General features: G+C 36.9%; 1 protein-coding gene across 9 annotated transcripts in view; it reads right to left on the bottom strand.

Moving 5' to 3' along the window:
• Positions 1 to 27,533, bottom strand: part of grk3 (G protein-coupled receptor kinase 3) — a 146,470-nt gene that overhangs the window by 34,190 nt on the left and 84,747 nt on the right. For 8 of the 9 annotated variants that reach the window (XR_015500516.1, XR_015500517.1, XR_015500518.1 and 5 more), the window contains 5 exon segments: positions 27,365 to 27,495; positions 22,591 to 22,685; positions 21,229 to 21,336; positions 14,860 to 14,926; positions 2,420 to 2,520 (listed from right to left, as the gene is read on the bottom strand). Coding sequence is in view for 2 of the 9 variants with exons in the window: in XM_087269696.1 (XP_087125822.1) it covers positions 2,420 to 2,520; positions 14,860 to 14,926; positions 21,229 to 21,336; positions 22,591 to 22,685; positions 27,365 to 27,495 (502 nt within the window). In the remaining 7 variants the exon portion in view is untranslated. 9 annotated transcript variants of the gene reach the window in all.

The raw sequence follows: 27,533 nt of genomic DNA, 5'->3' as shown, positions 1-27,533 counted from the left end.
TGGGTTTTCTGTTTTTTCAAAACTTTTCCAGGCCTAAAAAATGCAATGCCAAAAACCCCATGACTTTTCCAGGTTTACCATGACCGTATGAACCCTGTAAATATATTTTGTGCAAAGTGAATTATATAACATACATTTATATATTTTCTGTAAGTGATTTATCATTTTTATCATATTTCCTTGTGACAGATAAATAAATTATATATATATATAAAATATTCAAATCAAATCACTTTTATTGTCACATCATCAGCAGCACGTGTGCTATGATGAGTGAAAAGCTTAGGTGCTGGCTACAGACAGTACAAAATACAGACAACACAACGACAATGCAAAATACACACAGTGCAAAATACAATGACAATGTGAAATTGACAGCGATATGTACAATGTATAGCTGTCCACATAGTTGTATGTATGTGCAGATATGAAGATGCAAGTATATATACCACCCTTTGATATATATATATATATATATAGAGAGAGAGTTAAAGTCAGAATTGTTCGCCCCCCTTTGATTTTTATTTTCTTTTTTAAATATTTCCCAAACGATGTTCAACAGCGCAAGGAAATTTTCACAGTATGTCTGATAATACGTACAACTATGTGGACAGCTATACATTGTACATATCGCTGTCAATTTCACATTGTCATTGTATTTTGCACTGTGTGTATTTTGCATTGTCGTTGTGTTGTCTGTGTTTTGTACTGTCTGTAGCCAGCACCTAAGCTTTTCACTCGTCATAACACACGTGCTGCTGATGATGTGACAATAAAAGTGGTTTGATTTGAATATTTTTTCTTCTGGAGAAAGTCTTATTTGTTTTATTTCGACTAAAATAAAAGCAGTTATTAATTTTTTTTAAGCCATTTTAAGGACAAAATTATTAGCCCGTTTAAGCTATATTTTTTCCTCATAGTCTACAGAACAAACCATCATTATACAATAACTTGCCTAATTACCCTAACCTGCCTAGTTACCCTAATTAACCTCGTTAAGCCTTTAAATGTCACTGTGAGCTGTATAGAAGTGTCTTGAAGAATATCTAGTCTAATATTATTTACTGTCATCATGACAAAGAGAAAATAAATGAGTTATTAGAGATGAGTTATTAAATCCACTATAATTAGAAATGTGCTGAAGAAATCTGCTCTCCGTTAAACAGAAATTGGGGAAAAAATAATTCAGGGGGCGAATAATTCTGACTTTAACTGTATATATATATATATATATATAAATGTTTTTAGTCTTTGCAATGACGACAGCACGTAATATTTTACTAGATATTTTGCAAGCTAGTGTTCAGCTTAAAGTGTAAGAGCTAGGTTAATTATGTAAACTAGACAAGTTAAAAGAATTTGGTTTTGAATGTATATAAGTTAAAATATTTTCTTCTTGAGGTTAATAACAAATATTTGGCGATAATAAATTCCAATCTCATTCCTTTTTAATTCATTTTTCTATTCAGAATTATTAAATGTAAATATTTTTCTGTGTATAATGCAAAATCTATAACATCATGTTATAATGCAATATTATAATAATAATAATTATAATAATAATTCCTTACATTTATAGGCGCTTATTGTTTTAATTATAATATATTATAATGTTTGGAAAAAATACATTTCATCCAGGAGTATTGTACATCATTTCTGGATGAATTTATACAATGCAATATTCATCAATATGTTTATTTGTTTGTTTGTTTTGATCCAATGGCATTTAATTCCCTGCTCATGCATTGCAATAAAATAATAAAAACAGTTCATAATGTATAATTGTGGCAAATGGAGTGCTGTTGGCCTATGATGTGATTGTATAGTTCATTTGTAATATACAATAGTGGCTTCAAATCTAACCTCAACAGTGTTCACTCTTCAGTATTTACTGCTTCATCTGAGAATATCTATTATAATAACCAACACCGCATCTGACCAGCAGGTGTCAGCAATTCAGAACAAGCTGCAAACACTTCCCAGCATGCTCTTCTGTCTTTCATAAACCTCAAGTGTGTGGTTCTTTCAGTGGTGTAACTCTCTATTAACCAAAAGCCGATCATGTAAGGTGTGGGATAGGGGTGCAGCATTACAGACTTCTCACGGTTTGGTTTTAGAGTCACAGTTTTGGTATGGTTCAATAAAAGAAGCACTGTTAAATATAAAATAAAGACAGGATAAAACGAATGCAATATCGCAAAGATAACACTAAAACAAACTGATTTCAGGAACCAAACAGGTACATAAGCTGAATAGCAATCCAATATAACACTGCATACTGTATATAATTCTCACTGTATTACTGAAATAAGAGGTTAAACATTACTGAGCTTCAGCTATTCCGTGGAGCAAAGAGTGTGACTTGATTATCATATATGACAGAGGTGTCATCATGAAGACGGTGGTGTCTGTCTCTTACCCTCGTCCCAGGCAGCCCAATCGTTTGGCCACATCTCGCTGTAGGAGTCCTTCCAGGAGAGACTTGAGCTCGGGAGTGAAGGAATCAGGCAACTCCACATTCTGAAGAAACAGGAAGAAGACTGATGACGTCAGAGATTCACTGATATCACATGGCGGCTGCTGTTTGATTACGTTTCATCACAGTGTGCTGTGTTATCATGATTTTAACACAATATTAACCTAAGCTGTGTTAAATTACTTTAAGGCACTTTAACGTGTCCACCGATGAGATTATCCACTGTTTGTGCAACCTCCAGGATTACAAAGCCTTCAGTCTTATTCAACAGCGCTCCACTTCACATCAGGCTGGTGTAAACCTGTCAGGCTTTAGTCTGAGATAATAACCTCCTGGATCTACTTCATCACTGACCTCACTTCATTTAAGAATATGACTTTTGATTTGAATGCATAATAAATTAATAACATCACCTAAAATTATAAAAAAAATTTTAGCAGATTTCATTGCCATTTTAATTGACTATAGCAAAATGTTTAAGTAGGATAGCGTGATGAAGAGTCACAGAATCTTCTACCAGTATTTCAGCACTTATTAAGTCAGATTAAAGGGTTAGTTCACCCAAAAATAAAAATAAAAACTCAGAATTTACTTATGAAATCAGATAAGTCTCAAAAGAAAATCACGCAAAAGACAGGATGTACACATGCGTAGCCAAATTTACGTGCGTAAAATATTTATTTATATTCACAAAAAAAATTCACATGCACAAAATAAAAATACGTTTCACAAATGCAAAACACCATTTGCAAATGTATAAGAGTGTACAAAAAGTTTTGAATGTTTAAAACTTGCGAGTTCATCCTGAATGAGGATGTGCAAATCCTTTCACGTACGACTCCCCCTGGATACGTGTGTGTGTGTGTGTGTTTTTAAGACTTTCCTGCCAGAGTCAGGGCTACTCGTACCTTTCAGCCAATCAGATGACAGCTGTAAACACATGATAATGTAATTAGAAACTGAATGAAACTGAAATAAAAAAAAAAGATCCTCACCTGAGTAAATCTTTATTTATTTCAGTTTCATTCAGTTTCTAATGACACTATCTTTTTCAAGAAAACAACTGCTTTAGAACTCGGTTCAACAACCTTACAGTTTAATATGTCTTAACAATAAAAATGAAAAAAAGAAAAAGGATATACTCAGGTGAGGATCGAACACGGGCCGAAGGGCATCATAACGCAATATGCTGACCGCTGAACCACAACAGCACTGTTATGTTTGTGTGGCTGGAATGATACTTAATCCTCATCATCACCCTGCAGGCTACATTTTACTCATGGGGCTGCGAGACAATAAGTAAGAAGAGCAGAGCTGCGGCAAAATAATGGATAAAAAGAGTGAAGATATGGTCAAATAAATAAATAAATGAAAAAAAGTGCAACTGTGACTGCTGGCGGCTCCGTTCGCCATGCTGGAGAGGAACAGTCTGCGCTTAAGGAGCGCAAAGTGGGTGTCCTTGACTACAGCTCTCATCTGATTGGCTGAAAGGTACAGGAAAGGCAGGAAAGTCTCAAAAACACACACACACGTATCCAGGGGGAGTCGTACGTGAAGGAGGATTTGCACATTCTCATTCAGGATGAACTCACACGTATTTAAACATTCAAAACTTTTTGTACACTCTTATACATTTGCAAATGGTGTTTTGCATTTGTGAAACGTATTTTATGAAAATGTATTTTTATTTTGTGCATGTGAAATTTTTTTGTGAATATAAATAAATATTTTACGCACGTGAATTTGATTTTATGCACGTGAATTTGGCTACGCATGTGTACATCGTGTCTTTTGTGTGAATTACTTTTGAGTCTTTTCTGATTCCATATTTACTCACCCTGAAGTGTTTCCAAACATTTATGAGTTTCTTTCTTGTTGAACACAAACAAAGACGTTTTGAAGAATGTTGAAAACCTGTGACTGTTCAAAAAAACAAATACTATGGAAGTCAATGGATACATGGCTTTAAAATGTCTTCCTTTGTGTTCAACAGAAGAAAGTCAGATGTTTGAAATGAGTAAAGAGTGTGTAAATTGACACATCCCTTTAACATGTGAAACTTTGACTATGGGGTATATGCCGAGGCTTGCTAATAGCACTTTTAATTTGCCAGTAACCTGGGTTAAGCACTTGCCAATGCAAATTCAGCGTGTTTAAGGTCTGTTTACTTTAAAAATCAGCGATCTCCACTGGCTGAGTGATATCTAATATAAAGAGGGTCTCAGATTGTTCAAAAAGCACTGCATTAAATGACATGTTTCCCCCGCCATGTCTTTATAATATGAGCATTTATTTTTTACTCCAGTATATTCTGCGCTAGTCTGCTGATTTTGATGTGGGCATGTGTGTAAACGGCTTTTTGTCTCGTTTTACACTTGAGCCACTAAATGAATGCCAAAGTCTGTTTAACTGATGGTATTTTCAAGAGTTCACACTTAGCTGATGATTGATTATAAGCAAGTTTGGCATGCTGTCACGGGAGCTCAAAAGTTCCTGAGCCCTGGGCTCCCTCCAGTTTGCAGGGCGAGAGGGGAGCCTTGAGCTCAGGTAGATCTCGACAACTCCCTCCTTGATAAGAGCTGATGACCTAAATGAATGCTATGAAGAGATCTGCTGCGGGGTGAGAGATTGACTGTAGTGTTAAATTTAGATTGATCGATTCACTTGTTGTGCATGTCTTGGAATGTGGGAGGAAACCGGAGGAAATGGGGAAAACCCACGCGAGCACGGGAAGAACATGCAAACTATATGCACAGAAACGACCACCGGCCTGTTGGAGGACTAGAACCGGTGATTGTTCTTGCTGCGAGGCAACAGTGCTAACCACTGGGCCACCGTGCCGCTCTATGAAGGGAAAGGTGAAGAGGTAGGGGTGGAAGGGGGGATTCTTCAAAGCAAAGATGACTGTAGTGAAAACCCTGGTTCTTCATAGTGGGTTAGGAATGGCCTGATTGGTGGATCATACATGCTAATGCATAACCAGCCGTGTCCAATCATAATCACGTGATCCTCTTTAAATTAGTTTATGAATAAACTTCACTTAATGACATTACAACACAGATGCTGTAAAAGGAACCGTATAAAATGGAAAAAACTCAATAACAGGTCACCGGAAGTGTATCAGTACATGAACAACACTAGCTCGTCATATACCCTATTCTCACTGTATTTCTTGATATCAATATTGTGCATGTTCATTATCAGCATGTATTGACTTACGCAACATCAGCGTGTGTCTAGTTTTATTAGCTTTATCATCTTTGACACTGAACGGTCATTACTAAAATGCAAATACGCAGTTAAAGGCAAACTTTCTAGCTGTCGACAGTGCTGGTATTCAAATATCCTCACAATCATACAAATGAAAGCCAGCACAAGCAAAACACAGCCGGCTTATATAACAGGCAGAGCCTACTGCACATTCAAATCAAGGTCAACACTCAGAGTAAATGCAGACCAAGAAACTTTTAGGCTGTCAGTAAACTAGACAACAAGGCATCGCTTTTTTAGACAGGTCAGAGAGTGGTTATGGCATGTTGCTATATACAGCTGAAGATAGTGTGAAATTTGAATTCTTTCACAAATATTTCCCACATGATGATTAATGGAGCAAGAAAATTTTCACAGTATTTTTTATAATATTTTTTCTCCTCGAGAAAGTTTTTTTTGGGGGGGGGGGGGGGGGGGGTGAAAGCAGTTATTAGCCTCATTAAGAAATACATATATTTGTGATTGTTTACAAAACAAAGCCCTGCTGTCCAATGGTTCGCAGAATAAACTCAATTAAGCCTTTAAATTGCACTTTGATTTGCATGCTATCTTGCAAAATAACAAGTAAAATATGATCTGCTGTTCAAAAAAAAAAAAAAAGGAAATTAGTCATAAGAAATCAATTCCTAATACTGTTATGTTTAGAAATGTGTTTAAAAAATTAGCACTTGGGAAATATTTTTTAAATAAATAAACTTTCATAAGAGAGCTAATCATTGTGTATATTTTTATTATAAGGATTATAATAAACTAATAGTGACTTAATTGCAGTATATATGAACAGTTATTATAAGCCACTCCCCCCCCTTTTTCTTTTCTTTTTTTTTATATTTCCCAAATTATGTTTAATAGAGCAAGGAAATTTTCACAGTATGTCTGATAATATGTTTTCTTCTGGAGAAAGTCTTATTTGTTTTATTTCGGCAAGAATAAAAGCAGATTTTAATTTTTTAAAAGCAATTTTGAAGTCAATATTATTAGCCTTTAGACTACATATATTTTTTCTATAATCTGCAGAACAAACCATCATTATACAAAAACTTGCCTAATTACCCTAACTTTACCCTAATTAATCTAGTGAAGCCTTTAAATGTCACTTTACACTGAATACTAGTGTCTTGAAGAATATCTAGTCTAATATTATTTACTGTCATCATGACAAAGATAAAATAAATCAGTTATTAGAGATGAGTTATTAAAACTATTATGATTAGAAATGTGCTGAAGATAATCTGCTCTCCGTTAAACAGAAATTGGAGAAAAAAATAACCTAATAATTGTGACTTCAACTGTACATATGTAGCAGGAGAATTGATAATGAAATGTTTACTGATCATCAAATCATCATATTAAACTGATATAGATGATCATATATTAAACTGTGACAGCTGCTTAATTTGTAAATGGATAATTTCCGGAAGAAAACAAGGAAATAAAAGTAACCGTGACCAACGTTTTCCTGGAACATGACGTTACTTTGCGGTTAATACAACAAAAAAAAAACATTTTTGATCGGTCTTTAATTATTTTGTGCAATAAATTGTTATGAGTCAACACACATTAATCGCATGAATTATCAATATCCAGTTTACTAACACCACTGACATTCAGTTCAGTTGTGCGCCAAGCGAAAACGACTCAGTCAGTCCAATCTTCAAGAAGTCACAGTTACCTCTTCTGTCATGTTTTCTGGCTGACTTAAGATGGCTTTGCTTCTGTCCCATGTATTCCTGATCCAGGGTCGCAGTTTCATCTTCTCTTGATCAGGCTCATTATGAGATTTACTCATGGTTTTAAACGATAATATATGCTTCACTGCTTCGGGCATTGTGAAAACACAACTATTATTTAGGCTGGCCACTATGTCCTTATTTATGAGAGTGATTGTAATTGTAAACCTACAAATGCAGCTTTACATCACAGAATTTACCTTTTAAATAAGAATTCATTCATTTTCCTTCGACTTAGTCTTGGATTTATCAGAGGTCGCCACAGCGGAATGAACCGCCAACTATTCCAGCATATGTTTTACACAATGGATGCCCTTCCAGTTGCAAGCAAGTATTGGGAAACACCCAAACACACTCATTCACACACAATTTAGTTGATCAGTTCCCCTATAGCGCATGTGTTTGGACTGTGGGGGAAACCGGAGCACCCGGAGGAAACCCACACCAACACGGGGAGAACATGCAAACTCCACACAGAAATGCCCACTGACCCAGCCAAGGCTCGAACTAGCGACCTTCTTGCTGTGAGACCACAGTGCTGACCACTGAGCCACTGTGCCAGCACAGAATTTATCATTCAGCTATTTTAAATGGTACTTTTTCAGTTATTCCTGTATGGAAAATCTATGAACTATTGAATAGTAATGTACGTCAGCAAGTAAACCTGTGTCATGATCGAGTTTTCCAGCCCATTCTGAAGTAAATCTGATCAGGGTATGAAACAGCCTATTTCACAAAATACCCTCAAAATCCTTGACTAATGAAATCTGGAGATAATTTTCCGTGTGAGGTCGGCATCCAAACGCAAACCTCAAAAGCTAAAACTGCTCTGGGTCCACGGGAAGACCTTTTATTTCACTAATTAAAATATTTATAGTAATAATAAATATAAATATATAATAATACACTCACCGGCCACTTTATTAGGTACACCTTACTAGTACCGGGTTGGACCTCTTTTGCCTTCAGTATTGTCTTAATCATTGTCGGTGTAGATTGAACAAGCTACTGGAAATATTCCTCAGAGATTTTGCTCCATATTGTCATGATAGCATCACACAGTTGCTGCAGATTTGTCGGCTGCACATCCATGATGCCAATCTCCCGTTCCACCACATCCCAAAGCTGCTCTATTGGATTGAGCTCTGGGGACTGTGGAGGCCATTTGAGTACAGTGAACTCATCGTCATGTTCACCAGTCTGAGATGATTGAGCTTTATGACATGCTGCGTTATCCTGCTGGAAGTAGCCATCAGAAGATGGAGACACTGTGCTCATAAAGGGATGGACATGGTCAGCAGCAATACTCAGGTAGGCTGTGGCGTTGATGCTCAATTGGTACTAATGGACCCAAAGAAAATCTCCCCCACACCATTACACCACCACCACCAGCCTGAACCGCTGATTCAAGGCAGGATGATCCATGCTTTCATGTTGTTGAGGCCAAATTCTGACCCGAGCATCCGAATGTGTCAGCAGAAATGGAGACTCATCAGAGCAGCAACGTTTCTCCAATCTTCTATTGTCCAGTTTTGGTGAGTCTGTGTGAATTGTAGCCTCAGTTTCCTGTTCTTAGCTGACAGGAGCGGCACCCGGTGTGCTCTTCTGCTGCTGTAACCCATCCGCCTCAAGGTTGGACGTGTTGTGTGTTCAGAGATGCTCTTCTGCAGAGCTCGGTTGTAACGAGTGCTTATTTGAGTTTCTATCAGCTGGAACCAGTCTGGCCATTCTCCTCTGACCTCTGGCATCAACAAGGCATTGAACTGCCGCTCACTGGATATTTCCTCTTTGTCGGAGCATTCTCTGTAAACCCTAGAGATGGTTGTGCGTGAAAATCCCAGTAGATCAGCAGTTTCTGAAATACTCAGAGCAGCCCGTCTGACAGCAACAACCATGCCACGTTCAAAGTCACTTAAATCCCCTTTCTTCTCCATTCTGATGATCGCTTTGAACTACGGCAGATTCTCTTCACCATGTCTACATGCTGAAATGCACTGAGCTGCTGCCATGTGATTGGCTGATTAAATTGCATTAACGCGCTGTTGGACAGGTGTACCTAATAAAGTGGCCGGTGTGTGTGTGTTTGTGTATATATATATATATATATATATATATATATATATATATATATATATATATATATAAAGAAAGGAAGAAAATTGGACTTCTGATCCTTTTGACTCGGTCAGTCGGTTTTGTGGTCCAGTTTCTAACAAAACTTGAACATCTTGCCAGTCAGATGAAAACTGTTGGATGCCGGACAGCTCTTTCTGCTGATTACTGACCAGTCCTTTATATCCAATAAATTAAATTCAGGCATTAGCATAATTCTTTTTGGTACTACAACTGAAAAATAAATGTCAGTATTGGAAATAAACTAACACTTGTAATATAAAAACACTGGCATTTGCAATAATGTGTGCTACACTGTGCAGTTGAGAGTGCCAAAGTATTGACCGTGTTATAAAGACTATTATGCATAATTCAAGTAATGAAAGCAAAAAAGATTCCTCTGAGTTTGTGTTTTTGGACATAATAATCACACAAACAAATAAAGAAAAGCAGTTTCTCTGAATATCGTCAATTGTGATCTTGATTTCAGACAACAGTTTAACAAAACAAAAAGTTCATTTTAGATCCCATTTTGTGTTTTTTTTTTACTTAATGATTTGTTCAGAAACTGATTTAATTGGGATGGAAACATACAGTGGAGAAAAAAACATTTGTGGATCTCAGACGCAACATGGTGTTTCCATCCTGAATGAATCTGTTTCTAAATTAATTGTTTAAGTTAATGATTCAATGATCCATTCATAAAACACACAGTTGCTTAATTTCTTAATAAATCAGTTGATTTGGCTGAAAAGTAGGAACAAATGATTCAGTGAATCACTTTAAAATGATTCCTAAATGACTCAACTATTTCTCCATCCATCCATCCATCCATCCATCTGTCTTATGTTATATTATTCAAATCTAAATGTTTAGATAAAATTTTATTAATATTCATAGTAAACAAGTTGCTGCAATTGATTAAATTTACATAAAATTATTTTAAATTATATTTTAAATAAAAAAATTTAATTGTTGAAATTATTATTTTTAAATTATAAAAAATATTATTATTATTTTAATTTTTCAAATTTAGTATTATTTATTATAAAAAATGTATGTTTGTGAAGCTCTTGAAATCATTCCACATAAATATTAAATAAATAAATAAATGAATAAATGAATAAATAAATAAATAAATTAATTAATTAATTAAAAGTCCAGAGATTCTCTGTTCCTAGCAATATTGCAGACCCATATTAGTATTCTGGGAGAGCCTTATCAATAAAGGACACATGCCATGTTGTTTTTGAGTTTAAATGGCTTAAGAGTGAAACTATGTGCTAATTTAGATTTTTGGGTGAACTCCTCCTTTAAGACCCCTGACACCTGAACAGACTGCCCACTTGCGTCTGCATATTAAAGCGGAGCCCCAAATGGTCCCACATGAGCAGTAAAAAGCAGCGAGTTTGCTCCTCGCGCCTGCAGAGCAGTCAAGATCCTGGCAGCTCTGTCAGGACTAAATTACTGCTGTGGTGAGAGGAGGACAGTAAATGCAAAGTGTGGATGCAAATTCCTCTCCGTTCGCATTCCCTTGTTAAACACAGTGGGTGTAAAGCACAGGAGCTCCAGTCATTAACTGTTCCCTCTTCACTTCCATGGAAAGCTCTGGCCGCTTTATCCATCTCCCGTTTCACCTTCAGTCTGTTTAATGAAGCTCTCCTGAAGATGCTTTCTGCTTTAAACTGATCCACTCAAATGTCTATTGCGGTTATAATATTGCATTTATTTTAGTGCTGTCAATCGATAAAAAAATGAACTAATTAATCACACTTTTTTTTTATTAATCCCGATTAACCGCATTTAAAAGACTGAAACTTGTAATTTTGACTATTTGAATGTAAAATTAATGTAAACGCAAGACAAAAACTATTTAAATTCAAAATATAATTGTTTATCAGAATTTTTGCTTAACTTGTAACACAGATTTCTTCATGTAAACAACAAACCCACAATAAACCATCAAGATCCTGCTTGACAGCCATATTTATTACAGAAATAAAAACACAGGCATGTTAATGCCATTTGAATTTCAAAACAATCAATGCCAATAAAGAAAACATTGATTTCCATGTTGGATTCTAAGTGGACTGCAAAAAAATACAGTCAAAATACAGGCATTACAGATATGGAAAATTATAATAATAATAGTAAAAGTACTGAATACAAACAATTGTACTCATTGTAAAGTTAATTTGCTGTGAGTTGAGAACGTTAATTATAAAGTAGAAACAATTTTGCTCAGTCCTCCTTTACATTCAGACAGTTGCTAAGACAGTCCAGTCTGTTGACATTATCTAGGGACAATGTGGACCTTTTCTTTAGAATGATGTGAGCTGAAAGTGCAACGCAATCAATGCAATTTGTAACTTTTTGTGGCTACGGACAACGACGTTTAGAAGCCAGAGCGACTCCCTTCAGATTCAACATGCATGATCGCGTTCATCAAATTTGCTTAAACTAAGCGTTCTAAACTATGACTGTATTTCACAAGGATCCTGACACAACATTGTGAAGCAGACACATTTTTGTTGCGTTTAAGAAGGAAACACGTCAAACTTAATGATTGGAGGGCTCATGCAGAACGCCATTGAAATGCACTTTCTTTGACAGCTCGCGACTTCATCTGACACATTCTGAGTACCTTTACATGGACACCAATACTCCGCTTTTAATATGATTAATATAATACTCTTATTAAGATTTGACCATGTAAGCAGCGATTTTTGTCTACCTTAAAGGACCACGAAAGTCACGAAATGCTGAGGTTTTTCTCTCCATTCGCCATGCGGTATCAAATTCCATTGAAACAGAAGTCAAAGTTAAATTGCATAAAACTCTGGAGAGCCTGGTGATGCCACATTAATTGTTTTATACAGAAACTTGCCTTCAAAGTGCTTCCTTGGTCTTATCCATATTTCTTTGCATGTTAAACACACGTCCACCACAACAGGAAGTAAAAAAAACCTGCAACTGCGTTAATTGTATCAATATTAATCTCTTCTTTTCTTTTTCATTATCTTATAACCTATTTTAACACATCTTTATCTGTTTTATCTATTTTTTATTTTTATTTTTATAATTCTTATTATTAGTTTTTATTTTCGTACACTTGTCTCTTTTATTTCTGTTTATGTAAAGCACTTTGAATTGCCACTGTGTATGAAATGTGCTATATAAATAAACTTGCCTTGCCTAATTTTTTTTAACGCGTTAAATATTTAAAATTAATCGCATGCGTTAACGCACTAATTTTGACAGCACTAATTTATTTATTGACTGTAAATGCAGAGAGACAGGGCCTGAAACTAAGGCTGCATTTACACTGCACATCTTGATGGTCAATTTGGATTTTGTGACTGTTCCTGATTTTTTTGCTGACCTGCTTACATCATTTTTCAAAAGTGACTCATATCCGATTGCTAGGCCCACACGAAATCTGCATGTGCAGAATTCAGCAGATTTTAACCCATCATTAATTATGTTTACTGAAGGCTGATTTATACTTCTGCATCAAACATCGGCGTATGCTACGGCGCTGACGTATAGCCCTTTGCCGTGGCCGTCACTGACGTGCACCTCTCAAAAAATGTAACTACACGTCGCAACAACGCGTAGCGCAAGCTCTGTGATTGGTCGGCTTGGTAGCGCTGACGAGTCGGGGCGGGACCGAGAGCCGTGCGAATGGCGCGAACCCAATGTAGCGATTGTTTACAAGTGTGGAGTCCCGTGAAGGAGCTCCAGATGGAAAGTTTTGTTTTGTGTTTACCTCATAGTTAAAGTTGTTGCACGTCCGCTGGTTCCTGCCTCAAAATGAGCGAGTTTGAGTCACTTGTACATCCAGGAAGTGTTCAGGAAACGCAAAACAGAAGCGAAGAAACTCGACACAGAGGAACATTTACACCACACTGCCAACTAGCGTTTCGGAAGTGTTAATGCAGACCAACAGAGACAGCGCGCAGAAGTATAAATGCAAAGCTACGCGCGTTGCCTGCGCCGTGAGTTATGCCGGTCACTTGATGCAGAAGTATAAACCAGGCTTTACTTGAGTAAAGGTGTGTAAATCTATATCTATTCAGTTTTTAAAAAGTTATTTACAGTAATATTATTGACTAATATGAAAATGTTCATCTGATTTATGTATAATGCAGTTTGCACAGTAATATTTGCTGTCTGTTAGTACATATATTATGAGAGACTTGCTTTGTTTACCAAATAAAATGCATCTAATTGGATTTACATTTTGAACATTAAATAAAAAGTTAAGAAGATATTATATTTTTTTTCACATATTAAGGTTTTAGTTATGATACTCCCAAAATAATTCAGCAGAAATCCGCAGATTTTTAGCAAAACTTTCAGCAGAAATAGTTAAAAACGTCGGCAGCTTCCGTCTGGCCCTACTGATTGCCTGCATTTACACTGCACACAATGACAAGACGCAATGAGCAAGAAAAAAAAAAAAAAAGAGCGGGCGCTGACTGACAGCGGATAATAAAAGAGCCATTCTCCATTCCTGTATTTATTGTGTTCTGTTCTTTTATTATTTCTGACAAGTTATTTTACTGTAGTTTATGACAGAAAAGTTCTCATTTGGCCATCTTCTTTTAAACTAGGCCAACCCTGTTCCTGGAGAGCTGCCTTCCTGCACATTTCAGTTGCAACCCTGACCAAACTCACCTGTTTGTAATTATCAAGTGCTGCTTTAGGTACTATTAATTGGTTCAGGTGTGTTTGATCAGGGTGGGGACTGAATTCTGCAGGACGGTAGCTCTCCAGGAACAGGGTTGGTGACCCCTGATCTAGGCTTTTTTTAAAGCAGTAGGCAACTTAATGTCATGTCCATGGCATGATTTATGCTTGTGACGTTTGCCACAGTTTTATATATTGGTTACGTGTCGGATGTAGCTTTCAAAGATATTAAGCTAACAGACAGCATTTTGGCAGATCACCTACTGCCTCTTTAATTTGTGCTAAATATTGAGGATTCACCAATAGTAGATTCATTATCCGTCAACTCAATATTCACTGAATTTCTCAGTCACTTTTTCAAAACGATACACTTTTGATGATTTTGCACTCACTCATGAAACGGAAATGACGCTTTATTCCCAAATATATCCAGATTGTTGCACATAACTCGATTGTGCATCTTTGAATGGAAATAAACCGACTGTCCCCATTGCATGTGAGAAGTGTGTATAGATTAATGTTGGACACGGTTTATGTGTGAAAATACAAAGAGAGCGAGAGAGTATGGTGTGTGTTTACCATGGTAAGCGTCATGCGGTCGATCTCGTGTTTGTCTTTGGTCTTGTGCTGCCTGAATGGACTGTGCCTGTGAGAACAGAAGAAAGAAGAGTCAGATCAGGAGCAGGTAGGCGGGGAGGGGGTTTCCAGAAACCTTTCAATCTCAGTCAGCGAGCGTGAGACACACGTGCATGCACTATAGAAATAAACTCTAACTGAATTGAATGCATGCATTAGATTGTTTATAATCAGTGTTGGTGGTGTTAATTTCTACTATTAAAGACTATAACATCAGCGCTAATGTGAAGTCTTCTGCAGGTACTTTCATCATGATACAATACACCCATTACTGTAGTGAGAATCGAGTGCTGTCCACTGAGTAAACACTGCACAGAGTTTGTGATGATGATGATGATGATGTTTCTTCATGCAAAATAGATTCGAGGATCGAAATGAAACAGGGTATAAGCACAGCTAGTGTTTTTAGCCAATGATAAACTTCCCGTGAAAGCTTAATTTGACTATTTTCAATTTCATATGATTGATTTTACAGCAATGATGTTGTAATTAAATAGATTAAGTTAAAGAGACTTCAGCATTCATTTAGCTGTTAACCATGAGATGAAAGGCTGTGTAGCTGCTAGAGCAGTCAGCATCAGAATCTCCATTGTAAGCACTGGAGTACAATACACTGTCCATACCTGTCAACCCTCCCGTTTTTCCCGGGATTCTCCTGTATTTTACAGTTCTATCCCGCTATCATACCGTAAAGGTATTTTTCCATATTTCTCCCGTATTTTCAGTCTTTTTCTGAAGGGTGGCAAGAAACATTAAAGAGTCGAGCCTCCCTTTATGCAACCCATACCGCCGAACCACTAGGGGCCGCCCCTTGCTCTTAAATGAGATTCTGTTTTGTGCTTTCACTTTGTTTAGGCACGAAAACACTTTGAACTAAATATAAAAACGGCGCAATTCGCTTTCCTTTTCATTACAGGTGCCGTCTCTGCTCCATATGCAATCCTTATAGCATATATATATATATATATATATATATATATATATATATATATATATATATATATATATATATCATATAGCAGTGCGTGGCTGTCAGCTGACGCGCTCCATAGTGATAGACTCTGTTTCCCAAACGGATTCTGTACACGCAATTTGAAGCCGATTGGAAGTCTGGCTTTTGTGTGCGTGTTTAAACAGACATATACACATAGTTAATAATAATAATAATATATAAAGATGTCGATTTTGGTGTTTTTTTTTTTTTTCAAACACAACTAATTTAGTCTTAAATGAGCATAAAAAGTTAGCAAAGCAGTCGAAAACCTTCATTATATTGTTAGATTTGTGCATTTTTAAAGTGACACCTCTTATTTAATGTAATCAAACAAAAAAAAATCTAAATAAATAAGAGATTCATTCATTGCTCTTTAATGAGAATGTGTAAGTTATACAGTGGAGAAACGGCTAATGAGATTTGATAGCTTAATTCTATTTCATTAGCTATTAATTTTAATAAGCTGAACTGTTTGCTAATGTATTTCCTGCTAATGTATATATTTATTTTTTCTTTTGTAAATAATAATAACAAAACATATTTCTGGCCATTTATCTGTTTATTTACAACAAAACAGCTCTAAATGAACATATTAGTAATTTGGGGATTTTTTAAAGAAGGAAAGGGGGGGTCCCTTATTATGGTGGGCATATCCCTTATTCTCACATCCCAATCTTGACAGGTATGACTCTGTCATCAGTGAAGATTGCTGATTTAAAAAAAAAAAAATCAGACCTTAAACGTGGCATTTTAATAATGGAAAGACTGGAAGCGCTGATGCTGGCGGGCTGGCTGAGAGTAAAAGTCAGTGTGCATATGTGTGTGCATGTAGAACGACTGTTTTAAACATACCACTTTTAAAATGTTGAGTAAAAAATGGTCTCAGCTCATGGTTCAGTACCGATTTAGCAAAGATCATTCGCCAAAAACACCTTCTATGACGTAGAGCAAAGACTTCTAAAAATATGTCTGACTGACTGATCTTTTAGAGCTATACGAAATAAATGTACTCAATATATTGAAGCTTCAAAAACTCTCCATCACACACTGGAAGTTATTTACCGTGCTGCAATTGGTTTTGATACTGGTTTGCATTTAATACTCATCATGGTCAACTGTATTCTTTAGTGAATTGGCCTTCTCTTCAAATCACGTCGACAAACTCATTGGTTTCTGTTCATTTACAAAACTCTTATTGGGGAAAACTCCACTATATCTACAGTCACTTCTTAACATTCAAAAACACGTCGAAATCTGCGCTCTAGTAGTTTTAGTTGAAGTTAGCTCTTCATTTCGTAGCTACTCTAATCAGTTTTTATGTTCCCTCTTGGCCAGGTCATCATTGTAAATGAGAACTGTTTCTCAATTGACTTCCCTGATTAAATAAAGGTTATAATATTCCACATTGATTATTTTATTTTAGATGTTTAGTGAAGGTGGCTCAATTTTGACCCGCAGGATGAACGCTGTGTACAGAATTAAAGGCAACAGAAGGGTTAAACGGGGAGAGAGAGAGAGAGAGAGAGAGAGAGAGAGAGAGAGAGAGAGAGAGAGAGAGAGAGAGAGAGAGCTTTTCATACTTGCTCTGACACACTTCTATCCCGCTTTGAAGTCTAAGTGACACACACACACACACACACACCTCAATGGAACGACAGACTCCACCCCCTTTAAACATAGTTGAAGTCAGAATTATTCACCCTCCTGATTTGTTATGTATATTTCCATGATGACAGCACATAATATTAGCTTAGATCTTCTTCAAGACACTAGTATTCAGCTTAAAGTGACATTTAAAGGCTTCACTAGGGTAATTAGGGTAAAGTTAGGGTAATTAGGCAAGTCATTGTATAACAGTGGTTTGTTCTGGAGACAATCCAACACTAATATTGCTGTAGAGGCGTATAATATTGAACTTAAATGGCTTTTAAACAATTAAAAACTGCTTGTAATCTAGCTGAAACAAAACAAGACTTTCTCCAGAAGAAAAAATATTTGAAGAAATACTGTGAAAAATTTCTGAATCTGTTAAACATCATCTGGGAATTAACAGATTGTATAGATGATATTAAAATGAAATGACTAATAACTTATTACTAAATTCTAGATAATACTGAGGTTTTGCTTATTGGACCCAAAAACCTTGATGAATTCTTACGCCCGTTTCATACCGCAAGCAAAAGCAGTGCGTGAGCAGCAACAACCTCCTCCTATGCTGTTTCTTTAACCTGCAAGTCTTTATTTAAGAAAGTCTATAGATCATACAGTACTGTCTGCTTCTCAAGCTCTATGAGGAGCGTCATTCATGTCTGGTGCACTCAGAAGACAATCGCCTGTGACATCATGTCATTTGGTTTTTGATTGTCAGGATGTTTTAGGCCTAGTTATAATAATACTAATACAATATAGTTATAACGATATTTATACATGATCAAACTAGTGTTACTTTCGCCGCTTCAGTGATGTCCAGCAGCAGAGTAACAGCTCGTGCAAAGAATGAGACGGACTAAACTAATTAATGCATGCCCTTCTTTTAGTGTTGTCAGGTTTACAGTGCAACTTGACTGAACATAAATCAAAGCCGAATAAAACTTTCTTCCTCTGCTTGAGCTGCACAGCACACAGCGAGCTCACATCATCCAGCATGCGTGTCGAACTACACTACCCACAACACACTTCGCTATGGACTACAACTCCCGTACATATTCTATTTCCCCTCTCCTGCAACACCAGCGTGCAACTTCAGCAAAACTGATACTAAAATTGTTTTACATTTGGTTTTGTAGTTCGGGCCTGAATAAATGTTGCAGTTTTTAATTGTTTAAGTTCATTTGATTGACTATATACACTTCAGTTGATATCATTAACCCATTTATTGGGTAAAATTGCTACATTTTTCTGTCATTCACTGTGTTTTGGTCATTATCAATGCACTGTCACTTTAATTGAGCGTGAGCAGCGCGGCAAAAATAGACCCAGCGCCGAAACGATCGCGGCACTGCTGCTTCAGTGACGCTTATGCCTAGTTCAGACTGCATGATTTTAGCCCCGATTTTGGCTCGCCGACAGGTTTTGAGCAATCGCCGACAAATGCCTGAAATCACAGGCAAATCGCTGCTCGTGCACGTGAGAGACAATCACACAGTATGAACCATCAAAGACACGATCTGAGAGAATCGCAGATGAGTCGCCAATGCCTGCGAGATATTTGGCGTGCTGAATATCTGGAGCTGTCGGCGATTCAAATCATGCCGTGTGAAATGAGTTTTGACTGAAAATAACATCAGCCATCGCCTACAGCCAATGAGAGAGCAGTATTCACTGGTGTGTGTGTGTGTGTGTTGTGTGCCTGCTGCAGGCCAGCGGGAGGCTGGGGGAGAAGTTAAAGCGCTCTTTTTCGGTTTATGTGGACCCACGAAATGGAGGAAAAACTAGTGGAGGTTTGACAGGACTCAGGAGCAACCGTGTCTGTTTGACGTTTCATACAGAAAGAAATTAGTTTATTATCAACGTTGAGGAGAAATGGCTAATTCCCTTTAAACCCAGGTGAGCAAACATGTACATGTTCTACCCCATTAAAGGCTTCTTTCTCATTATGTAGTTAATAACAAAAGATATACGACGTGTTTTGTGCAATGTGAATGTCTATGTCGCCGAACCATCTTGCAGTGTAAACAAAGCAGCGATGAAACGCCAGCCCAGATAGTCAAGCAGTGTGAAAACATCTGTGACACGACTAGTTTGAAAATCCTGCAGTCTGAACTCGGCATTACACCTCGCTCTGACGTCCTGCTGCGTGCGGTGTGAAGCCGGGTTTAGTTCAGTCCTCATCTTCAGTCAGTAATTTGGGGTGATTTTTGATAGCAGCCTGTCATTTGAAGGCCAGATTTCAAGCATCTGTAAAACTGCATTGTTTCATCTTAAAACTTCAACATATGCTATCAATGTCTGATGTGGACAAGCTTATTCATGCTGATTAGATTATTGTAATGTGTTACTAGGCGGTCGCTCTGTTGGCTTAATTAACAAACTTCATCTGGTGCAAAATGCAGCTGCTAGAGAGCTTTCTAGAGCAGAAACATGATCATATTACTCCAGCTCTTTCATCACTGCATCGGCTCCCTGTTAAATATCCTATAATTTAAAAACATTATTGACTACCTAAAAAACCCTGAACGGCTGAGCTCCCCAGTATTTGAGGGAGCCCTGGTGTATTACAGCCGCTCACGTCCACCACGCTCAACTGATTCCGGACAATTTATTATTCCCCGAATATCAGCATCAACTGTAGGCGGTAGATCTGTCTCATATCTGGCACCTAAACTCTGGAACAGCCTTCTTAGCACAGATCGAGAAGCAGACACACTCTGCCAGTGTAAAACTAGATTAACGAAACATCTCTTCGCAGCAGCATACACATAAAACACACATGCTTTTGAAATACCAATCCTCAAAAGGATTGTTAGTCTGCATTATTCAGGGCAACCGGAGCTGGGAACACTTCCCTAAAGACATTATAATTTGAACAGCATCTGCGCTTATGTTGGTCTGTTTTATTATTCCTGAGGTTTCCATAATCCTGGACCAGGCCGTATCCTGAGCAGCTGCTGTGGCAGTCATAGAAGAATGGAGAGCATGAGACGGATCCATGTAAGACCCCAGTGACAGACGAGTCTCCGCATTGATCCTGAAGGGCCAGCCTGAACACAAGCCACGATGGACCTCCGGCCTTCTTCAGCCTCCAGCGCCTACACTGCAGCTCTGCACAAGACGTTTAGCCAGGGGAGAAATGGTCGTGCCAACCTGAGCCTGGTTTCTCTTCAGGTTTTTTATTCTTTCACTTTGGTCAATTGGTGAAGTTTGTTCCTCCACTGTCGACACTGGCTCGCTTGGTTTGGGACTTGTGGAGCTGCACATGGATGGATTTGCTCTTCAGTGTTTGTTCTTTCAGCAGTGAGCAGTTAAACCACACTGAACTGAACTGAACTTCAACTGGACTGACACAGTTTCCATTTACTAGAACTTCTGTGTTCAGCTGCTTTGACGCAATCTACACTGTGCTAGAAAAAATAAACATGAATTGAACTAAAAACAATTGAAAATTCACAGGAGACTGAATTATTCTGGCTTCAACTGTAGTTTTCCCCCACTCTCCACCTAGCAACGGTTGCCGTGGTCTTTCTTCTCTATGATGTTGGCCGGTGGCCTCCTGCTTCCAAACCCCTGACATTTAAGCAGTACACTCAAAAACATCAAACACCGAGCGCGACTGAAAGCGAGCGATGAAGAATTGATGAGCGTCTGCGTGTCTCTCTTACCCTCGCAGGAGTTTGAACAGCATGCAGCCCAGAGAGAACCAGTCGGCGCTGCTGTCGTACGCCGTTCCCTTCTGCAGAACCTCAGGTGCCATGTAGCCATGAGTCCCTCTGCAAACACAGCAATTAAAGCAGATTACAGTCAAAGCGTACACACGTATACACACACACACATGCCGCAGGCCCAGCGCTAAACACAACAGCTCAAACACAGCATCACTGTGATAAAAATAAATAAATGCTGAATTAGTTGCCTTTTAAATGACAATGTACAATCAGGTCATCTCTAAACAATACAAATAGTAATAAAAATAAAAATAAATAAATAAATAAATGTATATATGAATGAATAAAAACATGAATAAATAATTGAATAAAAATGAATAAAAATGACTAAATGAAAAAAATTACAAAATTAATAAGTAAAATAAATTAAAAATTAATAAATTAATGAATAAAAAAATTATAATAAAAAAAAATGAATAAATTAAAAATAATAATAAATGAATAAATAAATGATTAAATAAAAAAATAACAAATAAATAAATAAAATAATAAAAAATGAATAAAGAAAAAAAATGAATAAAGAAAAAAAAATGAAAAAAATGAATAAATAATTAAATGCTGACTTAGGTGTCTTTTGAAAGACAATGTACAATCAGGTCATCTTTAAACAATAAAAATAATAATAAAAAATAATAAATAAATAAATAAATGTATGATTGAATAAAAACATAAATAAATAATTGAATAAAAATGAATAAAAATGACTAAATGAAAAAATTACAAAATTAATAAGTAAAATAAATTAAAAATGAATAAATTAATTAATAAAAAATGATAATAAAAATAAATGAATAAATTAAAAATGATAATAAATGAATAAATAAATGATTAAATAAAAAAATAACAAATAAATAAATAAAAGATTACAAAATGAATAAAGAAAAAAAATGAATAAAGCAAAAAAAATGAATAAAGAAAAAAATGAAAAAAATGAATAAATAATTAAATACTGACTTAGGTGTCTTTTGAAAGACAATGTACAATCAGGTCATCTCTTAACAATAAACACATAAATATATCTCTAACAAATAAATAAAATAAATAACTTAATATTTAAAACAAAATAAATTAATGAATGAATAAAAAGTCTACTTCAGACGAATCCTGAAAATCAGTTGAAACTATTAAGACTGATATACAGTATGTGTATGACTGTTCATATGCAGCCTGTTGAACTCTCTATAATAAAAAAATAACTCCCTGTGTTTCTGCATGAATATGAGCCGCTGAAGAACAGAAGCTCCACACCTTCCCCAAACAGCAGACGAATAAAAGAGGAGGACTTGAGGAGGAACTTACACGCTGGCGTGAGGCTTCTTCTTGGAGAAATCACAGGCCAGACCCAGGTCAGAGATGCGGACGTGTCCGTGCTCATCTAAGAGGATATTCGCAGGCTGTGAAGAGACAGAAAGAGCTAGAGATCAGGACACACGCTCCAAACCCTGCTTTTTAAGAGCTTGATAAAGAACAGAGCACGATATCTACAACCACAGCATCACTGTGATTAAATGGAGAACACTACATTAACAACAACTAGGGGTGTAACAATTTATCGTTGTACGATTTATTGCGATGCAAAAATGTCACAATATGCATCGTGGCGTTATGACGATTTGATTACGATATGATGTCCGTTTTCTCTTATTAGTTGAGCTGTTTACACGTGAGCTACGTTCCACCTGCTGTCGCACGTGAGTTCAGATTGCAGCAGCAGTAATGTTAGCAGACCAAGATGAGTGGAGCTGAAATAGAGGATGGCCCATCCTCTCAAAATCAGACGTCTGGCAACATTTCGGTTGTACAGTCATTGCTTTAGACTCGTCCACTTTTTGACACGCATACTGGGTCAAACATCCCAAGTTTTAAAGTCTTCACAGTGATTTACATACTTTGCACAGCGACAGGGATACATCCTAATGGTGTTGAAAGAGTCACATACTGTATTTATAAGGTACAATTCACCCTAAAATATCATTCTGTCTTCATATAATGTTCCTGCCGCAAAATTACACATGACGTGAGCTGACCGTGAGCTGTTACTACAGAGGGCGGACAATGATTGACGCGCGCGTATGGCAAGCCGTTATAGTATTTAAACCTTTGTTCTGACTATCCATATTTAGAGATATCTCTAATTATATTTTGACTAGTCATAATTATAATTCGACTAGTCAGAATGACAATTAGAGATTTCTGCAATTACAATTGTACTAGTACGACATCAGATTGGAGATATCTGCAAATATATTATGACTAGTCATATTCCTCCATTGAAAAATATTTGCAGATATCTCTAAATGAGTTTTGACTAGTCACAATTGTAATTAGAGATATCTCTAAATGAATTTAATTAAATATGAATTAAATACCTGGAAATGTGGATTTTTTTTTGCACACACAAAAAACGCAAGTGACCAAGCAAAGCCTTAAGCTCTTACTGTTAAATTCAATTGAATAGAAAGCTTATTTTTTTTTGCACCTTTACTTAAATTGTTCCTTATTTTTGTCTCTGTCATTTCAATAATATTTTTAAGAAGTTTTTAAATTGTTTTATTTTCCAGGGACAGGCCTGTTTAATTTATTTTCTTAAAAAGGTTCAGTTTATCAAGTTGAAATAAAAAGAAATACATAAAAAATAGTTTACTTGGTAAAATTTGCATTTCAGTTTAATTTTAAATTTTTATTCCAAATATCGTGATACATATCGAATCGTGAACATTATATCGTGATACACATCGTATCGTGAGCTGAGTGTATCGTTACACCCCTAACAACACAACAGAACTTGTGCATAAACACTAACAATCACAGTCAAAAACAAATATGCATGCTGTACACTATTGAATGCTATGTTTTCACAAGAAGTTCTATAAATAAAGTAAGATATGCATGTATGTATATACAGTTCAAGTCAGAATTATTCGCCCCCTTTTGATTTATTTTTTTTTCTTTTCCAAATTGTTTGACAGATTCAGGAAACTTTCACAGTGTGTCTGATAATATTTGTTCTTCTGGTGAAAGTCTTATTTGTTTTATTTCGGCTAGAATAAAAGCAGTTTTAATTTTCTTAAACACCTTTTTAGGGACAAAATTATAACCCCTTTAAGCTATATTTTTCTAATAGCCTACAGAACAAACCATCGTTATACAATTACTTGCCTAATTACCCTAACCTGCCTAGTTAAACTAATTACGCTAGTGAAGCCTTTAAATGTCAGTTTAAGCTGTGTAGAAGTGTCTTGAAGAATATCTAGTCTAATATTATTAATATACTACTAATTACTAATATAACTGTCATCATGAGAGAAAATAAAACAGTTATTAGGAATGGGTATATACAGGGTATATACAGAATTTCTTGACTTATTAATATTTGTGCAAAACAAAGGTATAATAATTATAGAATATTAATGATGATGATGATGATGATGATGACAATAATACTAACAACGAATTATATTTCTCAATATCATGCTGCCTTGATTGTGCGTTATCTGCTATATAAAGTCCCGTTGTTAGATTATGAAAAATAAATTGATGGTTTGCATCAAACAAAAATGAAGCATTGCAGTAAGAAATGTTTATTTCAAGTTAAGGTCAATTTAATAAATAATATTTCTGCTACAAAACAAACCAAAGATTATAATAAATCATTCAATTCAATGCTGAAAGCTTCAAAGCAGTCATCAGTGATTAAACATACATCTCAAGAAAGAACAGACAAAAGAAAGAAAAGTCTCACTTCTGTCACTCTTTATAAGTTTTAGTTTCGATTTGTGTCATTGTAAATGCTCAGTCTCGTTACGCGCTCATTTACAGTTTTCTGTGTTTGTGGGAATAAAAGCAGGCGAGTCAGCTGACCAGGGCACAACACAATTCTGGTGATGACCACTGACGCAAAAACGCTGTTTGTTATGAGCTGCAGATTCAGTTTAAACTCAGTAAAGGCGAGCTTCTTTGGCGGTGATGTGTGCAGTGTTAGATCTTACACTTATAGCGGACATTTGCGCTGAACATGCAGTGAATAACGCATCGAGATTCGGGAACCTTCTCGGCTGGCGGATCAACATTCAACACGTAATCGCTGTCATCGGTTCTCACTCTTCCCTCGTTTGCATTTCCCGCATTCCCCACACAAGCTCCCTGTCATCTGACAGCGGAAAGCCTTCAGGGATTGACATGCTCATTGATATAAGCTAATATAGCGCCAATATAACCGTCTTCTTGCAGACGTGGCTATAATCCTCACGGCTGTTGCCAACTACAGGCCTAGGCCAGTCTTTAAATCTTGCTTCCTCCAGCCTGAGGTCCGAAAACTTGCATTTCCCCATTCGTTCATTTTCCTGTCGGCTTAGTCCCTTTATTAATCCGGGGTTGCCACAGCGGAATGAACCACCAACTTATCCAGCAAGTTTTTGTACGCAGCGGATGCCCTTCCAGCCGCAACCCATCTCTGGGAAACATACTACTGACAATTTAGCCTACCCAATTCACCTGTACCGCATGTCTTTGGACTGTGGGGGAAAACCGGAGCACCCGGAGGAAACCCACGCGAAGGCAGGGAGAACATGCAAACTCCACACAGAAACGCCAACTGAGCCGAGGTTCGAACCAGCGACCTTCTTGCTGTGAGGCGACAGTACTACCTACTGCGCCACTGCCTTGCCTGCATTTCCCCATGTTTAAATTTAATTACTGAATCAAAGGCGAGCTCACCTATATGGTACCCGCCGGTTTGTTTTAGCGCACGCGCGAACTCCAAGAGTGCTCAGGTCCTATTCTCAATCTATAAATAAATCCATGCAAAATTTAAAATAAAGGCCTACACTTGACACAAATTAAACGTTTATCTAAAAAACTGGGCTCGAAAATTTAATACCTCGTCAGAGGACGTCTATTACTTTTTTTTACTTTTTAATGGCCTTAATTTTGGCTAATTTTATTTACTATTTACAACCCTATTATATTAACCCTATTAAAACTATTATATTTAGAAATGAAATATAGAAATCTGCTCTCCATTAAAGAGAAATTGGAGAAAAAAAATGAACAGGGGGGCTAATAATTCTGACGTCAACTGTGTGTGTATATATATATATATATCAATCTCTCTAATATGATCTATGACAATTTGGACCAATGAGATTTCTCATGAGTAAAATGATTTGTGCACATGTTTCTGAAAATCTCTCTTGTGTCTGAGCAAAACACAGCAGCAGACGGGTCGGAAACACCATGTCAAGCTGTAAGCGGTGACAAAAGCAATGTCTGAACTACACGAGACGCATTAAACTGCAATCCTCATGTGTGGAGATCTTCAGAAACGACTCTCAGCGCAAGCACAAAACAAGCAAGCCTGATCGTTTCTCAAACAGTGGAAAACCAGCAGCGTTCGCATGTGCATCTCGCAGCAGAGAAGATCCTGCATATCTTCAGCAATCTGGCAAACATCTCACTTCAAATGGCAGAATTCACAGCCATTGCATAACCGCACACACTCCTGCTGCTCGCACACTGAATTACGTGATATTAGCGCTCATCAAAACTCCACGTTTGGGTTCACCTGGACTCGCTCCGTCAAATGACGCACTTTTCCGTTTAGAGACAATAAACAGGACAGACAGCGAAGCCAAACGCAATAAAAGATCACGGCGACGCAGAACAGATGCAAGCTCACCTTACTGAATACACAAACTCCCGCAGAACACTTCATTTGCTCAGGTTTTCTAAGTAATAACTAGGTAAAAGGTTTAAACAGTATGGTAATCTTTGATATAAACATTACAGTGTTGTGATAACTGCTCTAAAATGTGCTCTTTTTGAATGTCTGGCTAAAAAACAACAACTATTTTCCCTATTGAACATAATATAAGAAGCATTTATAATATTTTGGAGCAGTAAAAATGTCAGGCTAAATGATGCAAATAAAACATTGACTTCTGCGGTCTTCATTAGTGTCAAAAGATGTCCTTGCGTCTTTATAAGGCATCTTTGGAGATCTTTCTTCTCTGTGGATATGAAGTAAAGCCTGGTGTGAAGATCAAAGAGAGCGTGCGGATGGTGTTGAACTTACCTTGAGGTCTCTGTAGACGACGAAGCGGTTGTGCATGTGTTCGAGGCCCAGAATGATCTCCGCTGCATAAAAGCGCATGTCCTTCTCGCTGAAGACGCCGTGCTGAGACAGGTGATAGTGGAGGTCTCCACCTGAAGATGATGGAGGACATGTGCAGAGCGTTTAACAA

The sequence above is a fragment of the Danio rerio genome, chromosome 10 (assembly GCF_052040795.2).
Source record: "Danio rerio strain M-AB ecotype USA chromosome 10, GRCz13ab, whole genome shotgun sequence".
In the NCBI taxonomy this organism is placed as follows: domain Eukaryota; kingdom Metazoa; phylum Chordata; class Actinopteri; order Cypriniformes; family Danionidae; genus Danio; species Danio rerio.
This window is presented reverse-complemented; position numbering and strand designations above follow the sequence as displayed.